The 18,808-nt window shown below is 37.2% G+C and overlaps 1 protein-coding gene across 3 annotated transcripts in view; it reads right to left on the bottom strand.

The window, feature by feature from the left end:
• Nucleotides 1–18,808, bottom strand: part of FAM81B (family with sequence similarity 81 member B) — a 54,914-nt gene continuing 36,106 nt past the window's right edge. For all 3 annotated transcript variants that reach the window (XM_019428815.2, XM_019428816.2, XM_019428817.2), the window contains 4 exons: nt 12,670–12,776; nt 4,509–4,644; nt 2,015–2,210; nt 1–300 (listed from right to left, as the gene is read on the bottom strand). In XM_019428815.2, the coding sequence (XP_019284360.2) occupies nt 167–300; nt 2,015–2,210; nt 4,509–4,644; nt 12,670–12,776 (573 nt within the window). In that variant the 3' untranslated portion in view covers nt 1–166. The remainder of the gene's footprint in view (nt 301–2,014; nt 2,211–4,508; nt 4,645–12,669; nt 12,777–18,808) is intronic.

The following is an 18,808-nucleotide window of genomic DNA, read 5'->3' on the forward strand; positions in this document are numbered from 1 at the left end:
TAAACTTCTCTGCTTTATTGGGTTTTCTGGCACATTCGTTTCCTGAAAAGGGTGGTAAGAAATACAGAGGTATAAGAAGCAGTCAACATCCCAGAGATATTAACTTCTTCCCAACTTCTGCCAGCAAACCACTATATTGGCTGGTGAAAAAGATGACAGAAAAGTTTTATACTTCCTGGAGTTCCACTATCTTACGCTGTAATTTCTTTAGGTCTTTCTGTACTTTATATTTCTCTAAATCCATCTTTGTTTTCTGTATTTGTTGGAGGGAGCTGAGAGAGTCATGGATTGATTTAAATCCTGGAAGAGGATATGAGAAAAGGTATACTGAAATTAAACAATGCATTGGAATTTTTTTTTTAAACAAAAGTTGCTAATCAGCGCTTCTGCCATAATTGATCATCATTTAAAGCATATTAAATTCCATTAAGACCAGTGTAAAAATGTACAATAACCCATTTCTTCTATATCATGAAGATATATTAGCGATAGTGTTTCCGCTTGTATCTGGCTTCATCGGGAAATTTTAATTCGATTCCTCTCCTTCTCCTTGCCCAAATATATTGCATAACTAAATAATTCTATATTTCAAGAGAGAAATTTAAAATATTTTCTTCTCTCTGTATGCTTTAATAAGAGATTTGGATGATCTCTTTTTTAATCCTTGTTTACCAAATTGAAGATAAAGAACACAGGTGAGATTTTAAAACTTCTCAGAAAATGACCTGTTGAGGGACCTAAGGAGTGGCCACCAGCTGTTCCCCCTGCACCCCCCACCGCCAGCACCTTCTCTTTTATGCAGGTCTAGTCACTCATGACCACAGACCCACCAGACTGCAAGCTTCTTAGGGTACAGCCCATTTCTTATTCACTGGGCCTTTCAAATAGTCATTTCTCAACACATTTTTATTAAAGTCATAAAAGAGCACACCATTAATTTGAAATTCCCCTTTCCTAGAACTTCCAGTTAGTAAAATGCAGAAAAAAAGCAGAATGCAAATTCCTCTTTGGCTCATCCTGGGGATATACTAATGGGATGAATATAATGAAACCTCTGGTATTTAAGTAGAAAGCAGGGACCTAAAACAAGGGCGAGTTAAGTTTGGAATGTGATTCCTGACCAGATAATTCATTATTTTGGTTTGACAATGGGAGATGGGGATAGGGGCAGTGTGGGTCAGATTTCCAGGCAGCAAATTTTACTTATATGCTACGAGCATCAAGCATCGGGGAGAATGAGACCATAATATCTTCCCAAGACACCTTCAAGGCATCTCTGTACAGGATCAACATTTGAGAGAATTTGCAGGCATTTTTCTGAGAACTAGAAGACGGAAAATGAATTGGGACTTTCTTTAATAAAGGAACCTCTGGTTCTGGTAATTTGCTCAGAATTGTGACTGGAGGCAGATGGCTGCTCCCCAGCTCCTATCCCATGTCCTTCCCTTTGACAAATTAGATGAGCCTTTCAAATTAATCCTCTTTGATGTTAGCTCAGCTTGACACTGCTGCCATTAGCCTCCTTAAGAAGAAAAGCAGTCATTATACCGGACTCTGTTAATTCATCTCTCTCTCTCTCACTTGTAAAGGTCAGGTCTCCAGTCTGACATCCGTCCAGGCTCATTACCTGCAGTTCAATGAGGGGCATTCGATTTCAAGTCCTGATTTCATGACATACCACAAGTCAGGTCTTGATCTCAAGGACGTTCCAAGTCTAACAATTCTATGATTCTATGATCTCCGTAAAAAAACAAAAAACAAAACAAACAAACAAAAACAACCTCACAGTGTTGGCAAGCTTGTGACACTGCCCAGTCTGAATGAAGAATGTGAACTTGTTTATCTACCTTCCAATGGCACGCTGACATTCTATGGGATAGTTAGAAAAGTGAGATTAAATACGGAAGGATATCAATAATGACAAGACTGATCCATGGCCATGAGCTCCAAGTAGACAACTCTGAGGAATTGGATAAGCAAGAACTAGTGTTCTTAATCAAAGGTGTCTGCTCACCTGATTGATATTCAGTCTGAATTTTCTCTAATTCACCCCAGATGTGCTTTTCCAGTTGGTTCATCTTTTTGGACAGTTTATTTTCTATATGCTTTACTGTACTTAGTTCTGCTTCCTGTTTCTCTGTGTTAATGAAATTCTCTAATTTGCTTGAAAGCTTCAGTAATTTCTCTTCCATTTTATTTTCAGACTTTTCCTATAAAAGATATCATGAGATAAAATTCTGCAGAAAAGAAAACTTAGATGGATATGTACTTCAGCTTAAGGAATGTTTTTAACAAGTTCACTTTTATTTATTTTATTTTTTTAAATATTTATTATTATTATTATTATTATTATTTTTTTTTTTTGAGAGTGAGAGCGAGAGCATAAGCAGTGAAGGGGCAGAGAGAAAAGGAGGCACAGAATCTGAAACAGGCTCCAGGTTCTGAGCTGTCAGCACACAGCCTGACTCAGGGCTCGAACTCATCACCCGTGAGATCATGACCTGAGACAAAGTCAGCCACTTAACTAACTGAGCCACCCAGGCGCCCCAACAAGTTCACTTTTCCATATTAAACATGAAAATTCCAACCAGGTTCCTTTGTATCTAAAACTGTGTTCACACGTGTGAGAGTTCATCCCTTTGCTTGACCTTGTTTGCAGTTTCTAGAATTCTGCATGTGATAGGAAAAAGAAAAGAAAGGACTGTGGTTTTGCTGAAATGCCTTGAGGAGTTGGAATTACAGTCTAGTGTTTAAAGAATTGTGGTCAAGGAAGGCATTTTATTTATTTTTTTAATCTTTATTTTTGAGAGAGAGAGAGAGAGAGACAGAGTGGAAGCAGGGGAGGGGCAGAGAGAGAGGGAGACACAGAATCCGAAGCAGGCTCTAGGCCCTGAGCTGTCAGCACAGAGCCCTATACGGGGCTCGAACTCACAAACTGTGAGATCATGACGTGAGCCGAAGTCAGACGCTCAACTGACTGAGCCACCCAGGCGCCTGAAGGGAGGCATTTTAGACACTGCTTTAAGCTCCTGGGTCATGTTCCTGTTACACATTCCTATTCCCTCGAGCTTCGTATCTCCACGTGGACAGAGTTCAGCTAGAATAGTGATTCTTGACCTCTGTTATCTATTGATATCACCTGGACCATCACACAACCACTACCACCACCCCGCCCCTCACGAAACTGATTTAATTGGTCCACAGTGGAACTCAGGAATTTATCTAGTTGAAAAACTCTCCAGATGATTCTAATTGCAGTGAGGTGGGGACTTCATGGATGCCCCAGGCTCAGGAGCTTCTCTGCTCCTTCTTACCCTTCTCACAGGGAACTTGCCAGCAGGAACTGGGTGACAGTGACTTGGCCCCATTGTTCCTCCTATTTTTTATTATTATTTTTTTAACATTTATTTATTTTTGAGAGACAGAGAGAGACAGAGCATGAGCAGGGGAGGGGCAGAGAGAGGAGGAGACACAGAATCTAGAAGCAGGCTCCTGGTTCTGAGCTGTCAGCGCCGAGCCCCACGCGGGGCTGGAACTCATGAATCACCAGACCATGATCTAGGCCAAAGTCGGAGGCCCAACCGACCGATCCACCCAGGCGCCCCCCTCCTATTTTTGGCCCTGCCTGCATCGGGGAAGTGGATTCCAGCCTCTTTCTTACTTGTGGTGGAAAGCTTCTGCCTGCAGGTGACCCTGTGGTCACCTAGTGCTGCCTATAACTGGTGGATGAGTCTGTCTAAATCCTAGAGAACTAGCAGGCCCTGTTGGCTGCATGTTGGACCACACAGACTTCAATAGCCTTATCAGTGATAAAGCTGGAATGGTTATCTACATCTCTTGGACTCCTGCCTCTGTCAGCTGTCTACAAACCTAGCTGCCCAAAGCCCCTCTACCGAAATTCCAGAAACATCTTATTTGAATCACCAGCAAGGCTGGCAGTCACTGATGACACGGATGGGCCTGTGTTGCTCTCCCATTGGGGCCAGCAGCTGGTTGGATGCACTGCTTGGAGTGAGGGGTACCTGCAATCAACAGATTTCCCCTCCATCCTGGTAGTCTTGCCCCAAAGCTGGGAGTTTCTCTATGAGGTTGCCTCTGGAAAAGAAGTTTTGAAAACCTTTGATTGACGGATGGATCTTCAGAGAGGTAAACTGGCTTGTCTATGGCAGAAGTTTTCAGGCTTTACTGTGTCTAAGTGTCCTCCAGGAGGCTTGCCTAGGCGCACAGATCTCCAGGAGAGGCCCCAGGGACCTCAGCTCTGGGTTGGAACCGAGAATATGTATTTAAAAAAAAAAAACAAAACACCTCTCTTTAGATTATTATGGGTAGAGCACACTCAGGAGTGTGGGTTCCCGGAGTTGGAGAGTAGCACACAGAACCAAAAGGCAGGCCTCTGGATTCCCATTCTGGTGCCAGAAAAGGTTAATTACTGACACAGTGAAGGTTACTGTGAATGTCCTAGTGAAACTTTCAACATCCAGACAATGACTATGGAGCTGTTTACTTACCAGCTTCTCCTGTAGGAGCTTCAGACATTGATTTACATAGCCAAGGTGGTCTTTTTCATAGTTGAGGAACTGTTTCTCTGTCCATTTTTGATGGTTCTCAACTGCCTCATATAGGTTGTTTGAAACTGAATTAAATCTAAGGGGGAAAATAGTTATATTTTAATAAAGTAAATTTAAACATAAAACCAAAATTTAGTATTGACAAACTGCAGTTTTTCAGATGATGAGGTTCAAGATGTCTAACAAGTACTTATGGGTTGATGTGGGAGGTAGGGAGCAAGGGAGCACATTTTGGGTCCCTGCCCCAAGCTTCGACCCGGCTGCTGACAACACCCCTCTGCATACCTTAAAATACACATATACACAAAGACAGACACATGGACACACAGAAACACATGTATCATCCATCCATGCAGGTTTCCTCTTAGGGCCTGGGGTACATTGTATATGTGGAAGAAACACCTTGACAAGCCACTTGGATGGCGATATCACTCCGGGGTACGTAGGGGTCAGCAAACTTCTTCTATGAAAGGTCGATAGTAAATATTTTAGGCTTTGTGCGCCATATGGTCTCCATTGCAACCAGTCAATTCTTTAACCACTCAGTGCTGCCATTGCAGTGGGAAAGCAGCCACATACAATACAAACAAATGAAAAAAGAACTTGGTTGTCTAATCTAACTTTACATACACTGAAATTTAAGCAACAGATAATCACATCATGAAATACATTTTCTAATGTAAAAAATTAGTAGAAAGTATGCAAATCATTCTTAGCAGTGGGCAGATTTGGCTAAGGGTGGAAGTTGGTGGAATCTCTGTCCTGCAAAGGTCACTACCCAGCTGGGGGAGGAGCTGGTCCAGAGAAAATCATAGGTAGGATGTAGGGAAGGGAGCAGGAAGAAAGACCCAGAAGGACTTTGGGAAAGCAGAGTGCCCATGGGAGACAGTCCTTGGTTGTCTTTTCTGTCTCAGGTGAGATCCTCAGTAAAGTCCCCTTTGCCTCCAGTGGGTCTCTGTGGATTCTTTAGGGAGTAGGGTTCAGGGAGGGCTTAAAGAGGTACTGAGTTACTCATGTGGGGCAAAAACAGATATATAATACGCTAAGGTGCAGGAAACGACCGCTGGCATAAAAATGATGCACCATAGGAATATTAAATGACAGAGAATGAATGATTTTTTTAAAATGGAAGTGGATGTTATTACAGAGATTGAAAAGATTGGAATCATATAGCTTCAATATGAAAAGTCACTCTAGAATGGCTGAGGTTTGAGTAAAAAGGAGAATCCATAGCTGGAATGACTGAGAAATATGGTCTGAGAAGAGGAAGGATGAGGATGGGGACTGGCAAACGGTCTCTGTATGTTTTCTGCATGTGACTAGCTTGTAGTAAAATGTCAATTTCAAATTCCCTTCTAGAATAGGCACTATATTAGACAGGCAGGAGTACTGCATGTTGTTTATTATTGAAAATATTCAGACTAACTTACAACATGTGGATGGCTTGAAGTAATCATTGCTATAATACTGTAATTTTTCAGGAAAAATTATATTTCGATAATTTTGCAGTATTTATCACTGGAAATTGCTTAAGACATGCTGGACATATATTGCATGTATGTGTCTCTAGCTTCCTTGAAAAAGTGTTTGGACTAGTATTTGGAAAAGACAAATTATATGAGACCATTTCCAGTTTTTATTTAGAGCAGTGGCCCTCTAACAACGTACGGAGACATTTTTGGTTGTCACAACTTGGAGGTGCTACTGACATGTGGAGTGTGTAGACGCCAGAAATACTGCTAAACATCCTACAATGCACAGAACAGCCTCACAGAAAAGAATTACCCATCCCAAACGCCAATAGTGCCCACGTTGAGAAACCATAATTTAGATGATGAAATCAAGCAATGGGAAAAGTTAATTTTCCAGTAGCTGTATTAGCTGTGGTATAATACCTGAATTCTAATCTTCATCGCTTTGAATTATCACATGTTTTGATACGGAGAGAGATACTTTTCACATAGAAAGCGTATCTTGATTCAGGTGAGTATTTCCACATCAAGAAGATACCATCGGCCACAGTTCCTGCTAATCTAATCATGATTTCCAAACACCTGTGCTACTGACTAACAGCTGATGGATCTCAAATAAGTTCCCAACTGACACATGGACAGCCTCATTTTAGCCAACTGTTTTCTATGTCTGGAACACTCTTCCTTAGAATACCCAGTGGCTCCTGCCCTCATTTCATTCAGATATCTTTTCAAGCACCATTTCTCTCCTTAACATAGGACTGACTTTGTTTGTTGGTTTGTTTTTATTTTTATTTGAGAGAGAGCATGCAAGCACACAAGTGGGGGAGGGGCAAAGGGAGAATCTTAAGCAGGCTCCATACCCAGCAAGGAGCCCGACTCAGGGCTTGATCTCACGACTGTAAAATCGTGACCTGAGCAGAAATCAAGAGTCTGATGTTTAACTGACTGAGCCGCCCAGGCGCCCCAGGACTTTTTAAAACCACACTTTAAAAAAAAATTTCTTTTTCCCCATCTGACCCTCCCTTATTCCTTTACCCTACTTTATTTTTTCCGAAATGCTGATCACCATGTGATATATACAATTTGTGTGCTGTCTACTTCACTAGAATCTAAGCTCCATGAAAGCAAGGAATTTGCTTTGTTCATGGCTGTGAACAGTGGCTGGAATTTAGAAAGCGCTCGATGAATAGTTGTTGAATAAATGATTCATTGTTTCTCATTTAATACCCTTTACTAGAGCTGTTCACAAATAACAAATTGTACATTTGCTTAGATATTTAGATATCTAATCTTCAATTTTCATCTTGTCTTTCCTATCTGTGGTGGAAATATTAATTAATAGTGATTGTTAAGAGGGACAGTAAATCCCCAGATAATCAAGAGGTAGCTTTGCAATTGGAAATCCAGCCTTCAGTATGCACTTTTACTGTGTGTGTAAATAGGAACATTTACTACTGATGTGATATTAACATCCCTCTGAAAACCAGGGAACCATTAAATGTGACCAAGTAATATCTCCAGAAGTGCATATCAGTAATTAGAATTCTGAAATTAAAATAGTCATAAAGAATGAGTTATTACCTGTGATCATTTTATTATAAGGTTTTGCCTGCAATTAGAGACTGACTTTACTGGTTACCATGAAAAGTCAGAACTGGTAGTTTATGAAAATATGAAAGCATTTTTTAAAAAGCATTCTCCTTGAAAGATAAAAAAAGAGAAGCTAAAATAAAGGTTTATATACGTCTCCTTTACTTAGACTTTCTCCTAACATAATGGGCATGCTTTCCATGAGAGAATGACTTTTCTGTGAATTACAGTATTTATAATTAAAATTTCAACAGGGTGAAATATGACATTCACATTTTAGTTCCCAAATCCTCTATTCCAATAATTACGGTAGTATTTCTATCAGATGTAGATAGATATAGGGTGCCTGGGTGGCTCAGTCAGTTAAGCGTCCAACTTCGACTCAGCTCATGATCTCACAGTTCGTGGGTTCCAGCCCCACATTGGGCTCTGTGCTGACAGCTTGGAGCCTGCTTCAGATTCTGTCTCTGTCTCTCTCTGCCCCTCCCCCACTTGCACACTTTCTCTCTCTCTTTCAAAAATGAATATTTTTAAAAATATGTAGTTAGATATAGATAGGTAGGTAGATAGGTAAGTAAGTAGGTAGCATAGATAGCTGATTTTCTTTTTCAAAAAACACAAAAGTCAGACTTTTAAGTTATGACCACAGATCTTACTAGAATAATGTGGGATACAGTTAAAAAAAAATTTTATATTGGTGGAATCAACTTAATATACACACCAAGGGCAATTATAAGGGAGAAAGTCACAAAAGCATAAAATAAAATTTAATGGGGAGTCATAGACACAGCAGATGGCTGTGATGAACATGAATGGTGAGGACAGAGTGTAGGGCTTGCAACAGTCATCCTAGTGACCGCTGTGGTTATGGTTGACATACATAAATGAGGACATAGCTCCAATCTGGGGCTTTTTTTTTTTTTTTTTTAACCAGTTCTCTTAAGTCTCAAACTCATTGTCTTGCATTTAATAATCAATTGAACTTTTCCAGAAGACATGAAAAGTTTGATTTCTTGAAAAATGTTACTCTTAATAGGCTCTCAAGAATTCAGATAGTGGCTTTAACCAAGTCAGTTTTGGAGACTGAACCTAAGATTTTAAATTTCATGTCAGAAGAAAGAAATTAATTCTAAGAAAATTATTTCTACTAAGTTTGTGCCTATCTACTTCAACTTCTTCTTTATGTCCTAATGACGCAAGTAAAGAGCAACTCCAACTCCATTCTGATAGGAAGCTTTTTGCTTGTTGTTACATATTGTACTTGAGCTTAAATCCCAATACCTTCATAGCTTCTTACCTTCATAGTTTCAAGCAGATGTGATCTTCCCATTCCCTAAATTTCTGTAGTACAATTAGCTTACTAATGGCTGGAGTTGTGAGATGGAGGTGTCATAGATTGACAAAACAACCTGAGGTTTGGAGTCAGATATTTTCTAGTGATGTGACTTTGGGCAAAGTATTTAATTTCTATGATTGTGTTTTCTCATCATTAAAATGGGGAGAAGACTTACACTGCAGAGACGGACGCACCTGAATATCTTGGTCACTTAGGGATTGGTAGACATTCAGAAATAACAATTAGTACATTTCTTATTTCTGTCTACTGATCTATTTCCTCTAACACTGTCTTAACTTTTACTTCGTGTTTAGCTTTTCACTTATTTGTATATTTCCTCCCAACTGTATATGGCTATGATGTTGTCTTTGAGTATTCCAAAACACAACTTACACATTATTGATTTTCAAAATATTCATTGGCTATTTGCATCTGAATGTGCTGGGTGCTGAGAATACGAAGATGGATGAGACGTATCCTCGACTTGAATAGTTTGTAACATAATACTGTGGTAGCATTTTCAAAGCTGTATGGCAAGATTTGAGTCTATGCATTTACTTCATTGACCATATACTTTTTCTTTTCTAATAAATCACTATCAATTAAACATTGTCAGCAGCAAGAACTATCTAGGGAGTGACTAATAGGTACTTCCCCTGCTAAACCCTTCCTAAAAAGATAGCCATATTTTATGATGACTAAGACTCTTGCTCTATAAGCACTAAGTGGTTAGCTTAGGAAGTTATTTAGCTGAACATGTGACTAAGACCTTTCTGGAAAAAGGAGTCTCCATATTGGTGTTCAGATGAAGAGCCTGTGCATCTCCTTTGTTAGGTCTAGTGTTGAATGCCAAAGTCCTAGGAATTCACTAGAAAACCACAGACAGTATTGGGGCTTTTAAGTTGTATATAAGACATAAATTTAATTGGCCATTAAACTTGAAATTGTTAAAGTTTCTAAATGGTAACACTGTCCAATTAAACACATTTTTGAATGCTATTAAATTTTTTTAAATCCCTTTTCTCAGAGACAGTAGTTTCTTAAAAAAGGAAAAGCAAATACTATACCCCATCTATTTTAATTGGAGAAATGCTCTGAATGGAAAAGAAAAAAAAGAGAGCCCTATTTGCCTTACTTTCTCTTTGAAGAAAATATATTTGTAATAAATATCTCAGTCAAAGTGTTAATATCTCTAATGTGAAGGAATCCTACAAATTGATAAGAATATGAGGAAAGTCATGATATAAACTTTGACAAATGATAAGAATGGGTAATTCACAGAAAAGGAAATTCAAATGGTGAAGGGAAAGCAAATAGAAACAAAACATTCAATCTTCATCCTTGAACTGGCACATATTAAAAAGAACATCCAGTGTTGATAAGAATGTAGAGAAAGGTCTTCTCATATATTGCTGGTGGAAGTGGGCGTTGCTACATTAAAAAAATAATAATAATAAATTTATAAAAATTAATAAATGAACTCTTTGACCTAGGAATCTTGCCGGTAGAAATAACATCTAAATTTAAGGATATTTAAAGATATATACACACAATAATTTTGGGGTTTGTTTGGGATAGCTGTAAACTGGAAAGAATCAATATAATAAGTGATTGAATTAGCTATAGCACATCTGTAAGTTAAAATATTACACAACTATTAAACTAATGTTAGAATAATACTCACTGATCTAGAGAGATGATTACAATGCACTATAAAAAAGCAAATTATTGAGTAATGTGTATAGGTTGTATTTTAAAAAGCCATGTTCTTTCTATACAAATAGTGTATGATACATAAAATATATATAAACATCCTTTTTCTGTTAGATATTTGTATTAACAAGGAGGACAGTGTGGGAGGACATATCTCTGGTGTTAGCATTGGTTACTTTAAGGAAGCTGAGATGGAGAACTTTTTTTCATCTTTGTTTTATTTTGTTACTTTTTATTTCATTAAAAAAATTTTTTTTACGTTTATTTATTTTGAGCGAGAGAGAGCGTGAACAAGGGAGGGGCAGAGAGAGAGGGAGAGAGAGAGAGAATCCCAAGCAGGCTCTGAGCTGTAAGTGCAGAGCCTGATGCGGAGCTCAGACTCATGAACCACGAGATCATGACCTGAGCTGAAACCAAGAGTTGGACGCTTAACCAACTGAGCCACCCAGGCGCCCCTTTTTCTAAATTTATTTTTAATTTTTATTCTTGAGACAGAAAGAGAGAGAGAGAGGGTGCAAGTGGGGGAGGGCAGAAAGAGAGGGAGACACAGAATCTGAAGCAAGCTTCAGGCTCTGAGCTGTCAGCATAGAGCCCCATGCGGGGCTCGAACTCACAAATCCGTGAGATCATGACCTGAGCCAAAGTTGGATGCTTAACCAACTGAGCCACTTAGGTGCCCTGATTTTCTATTTGTTAACGTACTTCATCCATTTAAGCCAGTATTCCATTCCAGATTATAAGTCCCTTTTCTCCCCCAGGAAAATCATTTCTTAAAGTGTACCTCTAGAAACAGTTTACTCTTCTACTTGGAACACTTTATTTAATTCTAAGCTAATGGGATTAGACCAAGCACCACGCAGATATTTACTGGGCATCCTCATTGTACTGGAATTTAAGTACCTAGACATGCTTTTTTATTGTATGAAGTAAGTGGCTATATTCTCTTTACACAAGACATTTACTTCTTTGAATTTTAGAGATGAGTATAGTTTTCCATCAGTTTCTAGGACACACGTATTTCCCAATTTAACATCTCTGAAATCAGGAGGTATCTTAAAAATTAGATTTGATGAAATACTGTAAGGATGGGGGAAAATGGAGCAAGCAGAGTATATTCAGAACACTGGATTTGACCAAGTCATTAAACCCAAGTGGAAAATCCAAGAGGAAAAAGAACAAGGAGAGAAGAGGCAGTAAGGTAGTATCATCCAAGAGACTAGAATTTTCCTTTGCCTGTTCCAGGATTCCAGGAAATGGTGGTCTTTTATACAAGAAAGGAGGATTGGGGAATAAGGAGGCCAATAATTTGAATGTTTGTGGAGTCTTGTCTCTTTTACTGTGCGTAGGGGAGAACTGAGTGAAGATAGGACAGAAACTGGTCTTAAAAAAAGGATAATGTAAAGAAGGTAGAGAATCTTAGAAGAAATTTTAAAAAGAAAGCTTGTAAATCAAAGTTGTTTTAATAATTATTTGGTAGTCTTGGGGAATTGATGTATATTCAATGAAGTGTGTTACACTGAGACATATAGTTGATGATAAGTTCAAATTATCATCATCCTTTTTCTTTGGAAAAGGTCAGGATGTATATCAATTCAGTTGCAATACATAAACAAAGAGAATGACAATATCCATTCTTTAAAAAATTTTTATTTAAATTCCAATTAGCTAACGTACAGTGTAATTAGTTTCATGTGTACAAATTAATGATTCAATGCTTACATATAATGCCCAGTGCTCATTACAAGTGCCCTTCTTAATCCCCGTCACCTCTTTCACACATCCCCCCACCCACCTCCCCTCATACTTCCTTTATTATGAATATTGTATGAATTACTTTAGTGTAGAGTATTCTCTCTAACAGTTTGTTGCTTTATGTCTTGGCCAGTTTCAAATTCCTGGGATAGATTTTCATTTAAAGCCAATGCTTTCATTAGGCAAAACCTTTTGGAATGTACTTAACAGAATTAAAAATCTTCCATTCACTTACTTGAACTCCAAAAGGTTCATTTCATGGCGATAATCCCCCTGGACCATCTTTAAATTTGAGGTTTGCTCAGAACTGGAAGCCTCAATCTTTCCTAAGAGCTGCATTACCTAATGAAAGTACAAAAGGGAGCTTGTGTGTGTGTGAACAAAATCACTAGCACTTAAATTAATTATACTTTATTCCTAAAAGAGCCAAGAAACAGACTTGATCCTAAATTAAAGCATATTTGCATTTGAAAATGATCTTTTCTAAAGGAATGATTCAATAGTTACAGAACTATCTTCAAGGAAAGATTTATAGGGAAGTGTTCCATTCTGCTGTCTATAATATTCATCTTGATAATAGGCTACCTAATGATATAACAAAAGGCTGCTATTGATATTGGTTTATCAATTGTTTAATTTTATTGCTTCTTTACTTTTCCCCCAATTACTGTGTAAGCCGGTATGTATCCTCGATCACCACTACAACCTTAGTGCACATCAGTTGACCAATGATAAATATCCACCAAATACTTATTGAATACATGTTTAAATGTACAATTAATTGGGCTCTGAGGAAAACACATGAGTGGCCTAAGATTAGGCCTTAGGAATTTCCTTAGGTGAAATGACTTTAGAGCATAGAAAGATAGGAAACAACAAGTTCCAGGTCTGGAAGTTAGGATAAGAGGGTCTTCTACACATCCAGAAACACTGAGGAAGTTCCTTTAGGTAAAAGGACTGGTTTGGAAAATAGACACAGAACTGTAGCACATAATCACACGTAAACTAATCACTGTCTAGGGGAATGAAACTACATGATGGGCTTTGGCCAAACAGAATTCAGCTCCTGAAACAGTCGCAGGGAGGAAAATGGGCAGTTAACAAAATCTAAGTTTTGTTTTTTTGTTTTTGTTTTTTTAATTTAAATTCAAGTTACTTAACATACAGTGTAGTACTGATTTCAGGAGTAGAATGTAGTGATTCATCAGTTAGATATAACACCCAATGCTCATCCCAACAAGTGCCCTCTTTAATGCCTATTACCCATTGAGTCAATCCCCCAACCCACCAAAATCTAAGTTCTCTTAGAAAAGAAAGAGATGGATAACAGAAGGGTTTGAATAGATAAATGTTGGGTGGGCAACCAATAGCACATGAATGGCTATTTATAGAAGATTCACTTAAAACAGGCTCCTTATAGGAGGTATACTTAAAGGCAGAATTCTTAACAATAAAATAACAGGCAAATATATCACTGGCAAAAGCAAAGGAAAAGAAAGCCAGGGGCGTCTGGGTGGCTCAGTTGGTTAAACATCTGACTCTTGATTTTGGCTCAGGTCATGATCTCACATTTTGAGTTCAAGCCCCATGTCTGTGCTGTCAGCATGGAACCTGCTTGGGACTCTCTCTCTCTCTCTCTCTCTCTCTCTCTCTCTTTCTCCCTCCCTCCCTCCCTCCCACTCTCTCTGCCCCTCCTTTGCTCTCTCTTTCACTCTCTCTCTTTCAAAATAAATGAATAAATAAATAAATGTAAAAGAGTCTTAAAAAGGAAAGCCAGCAGAACAATATTGTTAGATAAAGTGTTATTTGAGGCAAAATATGTTAAATGAGACAAAGGTGGTCATTTTTACAGATGAAGAGTAGACTGCACAGTGAAGAAGTTTGAACCTTTATTTACATTATATATTGACTAAAAAGTAACAGCTATAGAATTACAAGGATAAAGGGAGATGATATATTAATGATTTTAAATGATTTCTCTGTCACCAACAAAGGCCAAATAAGTAAAATATAAATAAAGATATAGGAAAATATGAAAAGTATAACTTAGTCAATTTATATACCAAGCAATCCAACTTGCAAACAGCAAGAAACACTCATTCTTTCCCAGTGCCCAGTCAGCCTTTGCAACAACTAAGTAGATATGTGACTATAAAGAGCTCACATTATTCCACAAAGTGGGAAAAGTACAGATCATGACTCTATACTGCCCAGAAAGTAGAAATTAATAAGAAAAGTATAAAGAAACAAAAATCTGACAATTTGTATTAAAAAAAAAACAAACCTCTTTTAATTCTATTGTTTAATTCCAGTGTTTCACATGGAAATGTGCCTCTCAGATCCCCTACTAGGAGGAGCATAATTGGCCAAGGGCCCGACTGCTATGTTTCATACATATTACCATGTGTGGATATCATACTTCCCATTGGCTGCTTCCAGTGAGTGTCTGAATAGTATTCCTATGATGAGGGACTTTGGTTCAAAGAACTTAATGAAACTATTAGAATGGCTGTCTAAGACCTTCTCTCTTTTTCACTGGAGTCAGAACTATTTTGTAGTCTGATGGCTCTTTCCATCTCTTCCAGCTCTCTCCCCATTTTCCTTCACAGTTGTTTTTTTTTCCTTAGTAAATCTCTTGCTCATCAGCTCTTTTATGGCATTTGCTTCTCACAGGACTAACACAAGTGTCAAAGAATAACTCAACTCTGCAATTACAATTTACTTAGGAAAGGATAATAAGACATTATATATCAACAGGACACGGCCACATCTATAATCAGTGGTAAATTTGTGGCATTAAATGTTTCCATAATTACATAAAAGGCAGAATAAAGCTATGTAAACCAACAACTAAAGAGAATAAAGCTATGTAAACCAACCATTAAAAAGGATAACAAACCTAACCAAGGGAAAGCAGAATGAAGAAACTGACAAATTGTGATAGGTGGACTGGCTCCTTTAAGATGTCCATTCTCTAATTCCTAGAACCTGTGTATATGATATGTTAGATGGCCAATGGCATTTGTAGCTGTAATTAAGGTTACAGACCTTGAAATAGAGAGATTATCCTGTCTTATCCAAGTGGGTCCAATTAAATCACATGAGCCTTTAAAAGCAGAGAACTTTCTCCAGCCAGAGTCAGAGAGATTTGAAGCATGACAAGGACTTGGCCTGTTCCTGGAGAGAGGCCACATGGAAAACATGAGAAAGAAGGCTGGCATCTGGGGGAACATGTCTCCAACTCCAGCAAGAACCTCAGTCACACAACTTCAAGAAACTGAATTTGGCCAAAACTTGAATGAGTCTGGAAGAGAACTAATTCCCAGAGCTACCTCAAAGAAACATAGCCCTGCTGATATCTTGATTTCTGTCTTGTGAGACCCTAAGCAGGGGATTTACTCTAGCCCACCAGGCTTTTGACTTGCAGCAACTATGAGATAATATATTTATGTTGCTATAAACTACTGAGTGTGTGGTCATTTGTTATGGCAGCAATAGCAAACTAATATACAAACATTAAAAAAATTGAGAAGTAAAAAAATTATAGGATTGATAGGTAAATCCCAGGGTTGTTTCTTTGAAAAGGTAGTAGACAACATTTTTCTTGTTGTCTTTTCTAAACGTAAACTTTTCTAAACGTAAAGAAAACAAATAAATACTAAAATTAAGAATAAGGAAAAATAGAGTAGATATAAATACGATCCAAATAATGTAGTGAGAACATTCACAAAGCTGAAGTGATAGACGAAATGGAAGCCAAATAATTATAGATTTTAATTCACTTTTCTCAATCCAAGACAGAAGAAAGAACCAAAAAAATACGTAAGGATACAATAGACCTAAACAATAAGCAATGTTTTACATAGCGACTGAACTTTGTGCCCTAAAAATACAGAATATATTCTTTTAGAACGTGTAGAAAATTTTTCTATCCAGATGCCAAAATAAATCCCTCAAAGTATTCCAAAAACTCAAACGGGTATATACATAAAAATTTCAATTACAGGGAGATAAAACTAAAAATGAATACTAGGATAACAAAAAAATCCTTAACTCAGGAAAAACAACAACCCCTCTTAATCTGTTCAATCAAAGGGCAAAATACAATATACAACTGCAGAATTTCTAGGAAACCATGAGAACACTATATCAACCCTAGGAGATACAGGGAAGTAAATAAATGCTCAGGGAAAATTCATAGTCAAAAATGATCCTGTCAGCAAAAGATTACAAATATTTTTGGTTCAAAAAGTTAGAAAATTAACAGCAAAACAAATCACAGGAAAAGGGAAAAAAAGACAAAAACTTGAATTGCTGAGAACACATGGAGGACAAAATAGAAGAACTTAAAAATACATAAAAAGAGTGGCTCAATGGAGAGGAATCAATATAATTATTAAAGCACAAACACCTAATTAATCAAAAGGTCAAAAAAGCACAAATAAAATGGTGAGGGGAAAAATATAAAAGCAGAAGGAATGAAAATAATCTTCATAGTATTTTGCACAATTTATGCAAATTAATTTCGAAATCTGGATGAAAAAGGTACTTTTTTCCAAGCAGAAGTAATTTACTAAAGCTGACCCTTGAAAAGATTTTCCATGGAAAAAACTGAGCAAAGATATCAAAGAACTCTTCTTTCCACTAAATCATTAGGCCTAAATGGCTTCGGAGGCAAACTACTGAATCTTTAAAGAATAGGTCATTGCAATGTTTTTAAAACTGTTTCAGAGCATAGAAAAAGAAGGGAAACTTCCAAATTATTTTCATGAAGTCAGCAAAACATCGATTCTAAAATCTGAAAAAGGTTGCACAAAAAGACTAATCTTGTTTATAAATATTGATGCAAACTTCTTAAATAAAATATCAGCAAACAGTATCAGAACAGTTTTAAAAACATCATAATCAAGCACAATTTAATTTTTAAAACAAGAATCGTTTAATAAGAAATATATTAATACAAATAATTATGCCAGCATAGTTGAGGAGAAAGCTCACATGATTATCTCCACAAATAATGTTGAAAGGCATTTGACAAATTCGTAATCATTCTGGATTACAAACAAAAACTCAGTATAATAGCAATAGTGCATCAAACATGTTCACTGAGGAAACTAACTTCCCTCACCATAAGGGAAACCCTGGGGGAATTTCCATTAATGTCAGGAACAAGAGCAGGATGACCACTATTCCCACACTATTTAATACCATACTGGAGTTATTAAGGCAATTATAGCAGGGAGAGAAATTGTGTGTATGAAAGTGAAAAAAAATGAGTAAAATTATCATTTAAAAATCATATGATTGTGTGCCTGGAAAAACAACAACAAACTGGAAAATTTCTATAATCAAGAGGAGAATTCCCTAACAGAAGATGAAATTAATATAGCTTTCATTATATACAACTAACAATTCATCAGAAGATATGATGAGACCCCACTACAATAAACTAAAAAGAAAAAAGATAACAAAATCCCAAAATATATTGAAGATGATGTGAACATGAGGAAAATTTCAAACTATTCTTGAATGATAGAAAAGCAAACCTGACAAATAGGAAGCACACTATGTTCTTGGATAAAACACTCAGCATTATGATTCAGTAAATTCAAAAGTTAATTTATGATTTAATGTGATTTCAATAAAAATTAAAAATGAGTTATTATTTGCTGGGAATAGACAGACTGATTTTAAAATCATATGCAAAAACAAACAATTATCACCAGGGAAAGGGAGAAAAGAAAGCAATGAAAGGTACTTGCTGTACCAGATACTAAAAGTACTATAAGGTCTCAATGATTAAAATAATAATTAAGGCACATTCTATATTAGAAAAACTCCAAATGGATCAAGAATTTAAATATAAACAGTAAAGCCATGAAAGTGCTAGAAGAAAATATGAGTATTTTGAGAGGGGGAGACAGACAGTGCAAGTGGGAGAAAGGCAGAGAGAGAGGGAGAGAATCCCAAGCATCTCCATGCTGTTAGTATGCAGCCCAACATGGGGCTCAATCTCATGACTGAGATCATGACTTGAGCCAAAATCAACTTAGCCACCCAGCACCCCTAGGGAATTTCTTTTTAAGTGTGACTTAAAAGAAGCTACAAAAAAAAAAGCTGATAAATTTAGCTATAAATATAGAACATAAGCATGACAAAAGTCAAAAGAACATATAAAGAGCTCCTAAAAATTGAGAAGAAAAAGAAAAACAGACCAATAAGGAAATGGATAAAAGAGATGAACAGATAACTCGCTGAAAAAGAAATGAAAATAGCTCTTGAAGATGTGAACCTCATTCACAATGAGAAAGGCTAAGTGAAGGGGTGCCTGTGTGGCTCAGTTGGTTAAGTATCCGATTCTTGATTTCAGCTAA

This window comes from Panthera pardus, unplaced genomic scaffold, assembly GCF_024362965.1.
Source record: "Panthera pardus isolate Hobbes unplaced genomic scaffold, ASM2436296v1 HiC_scaffold_2, whole genome shotgun sequence".
NCBI classification, from domain to species: Eukaryota; Metazoa; Chordata; class Mammalia; order Carnivora; family Felidae; genus Panthera; species Panthera pardus.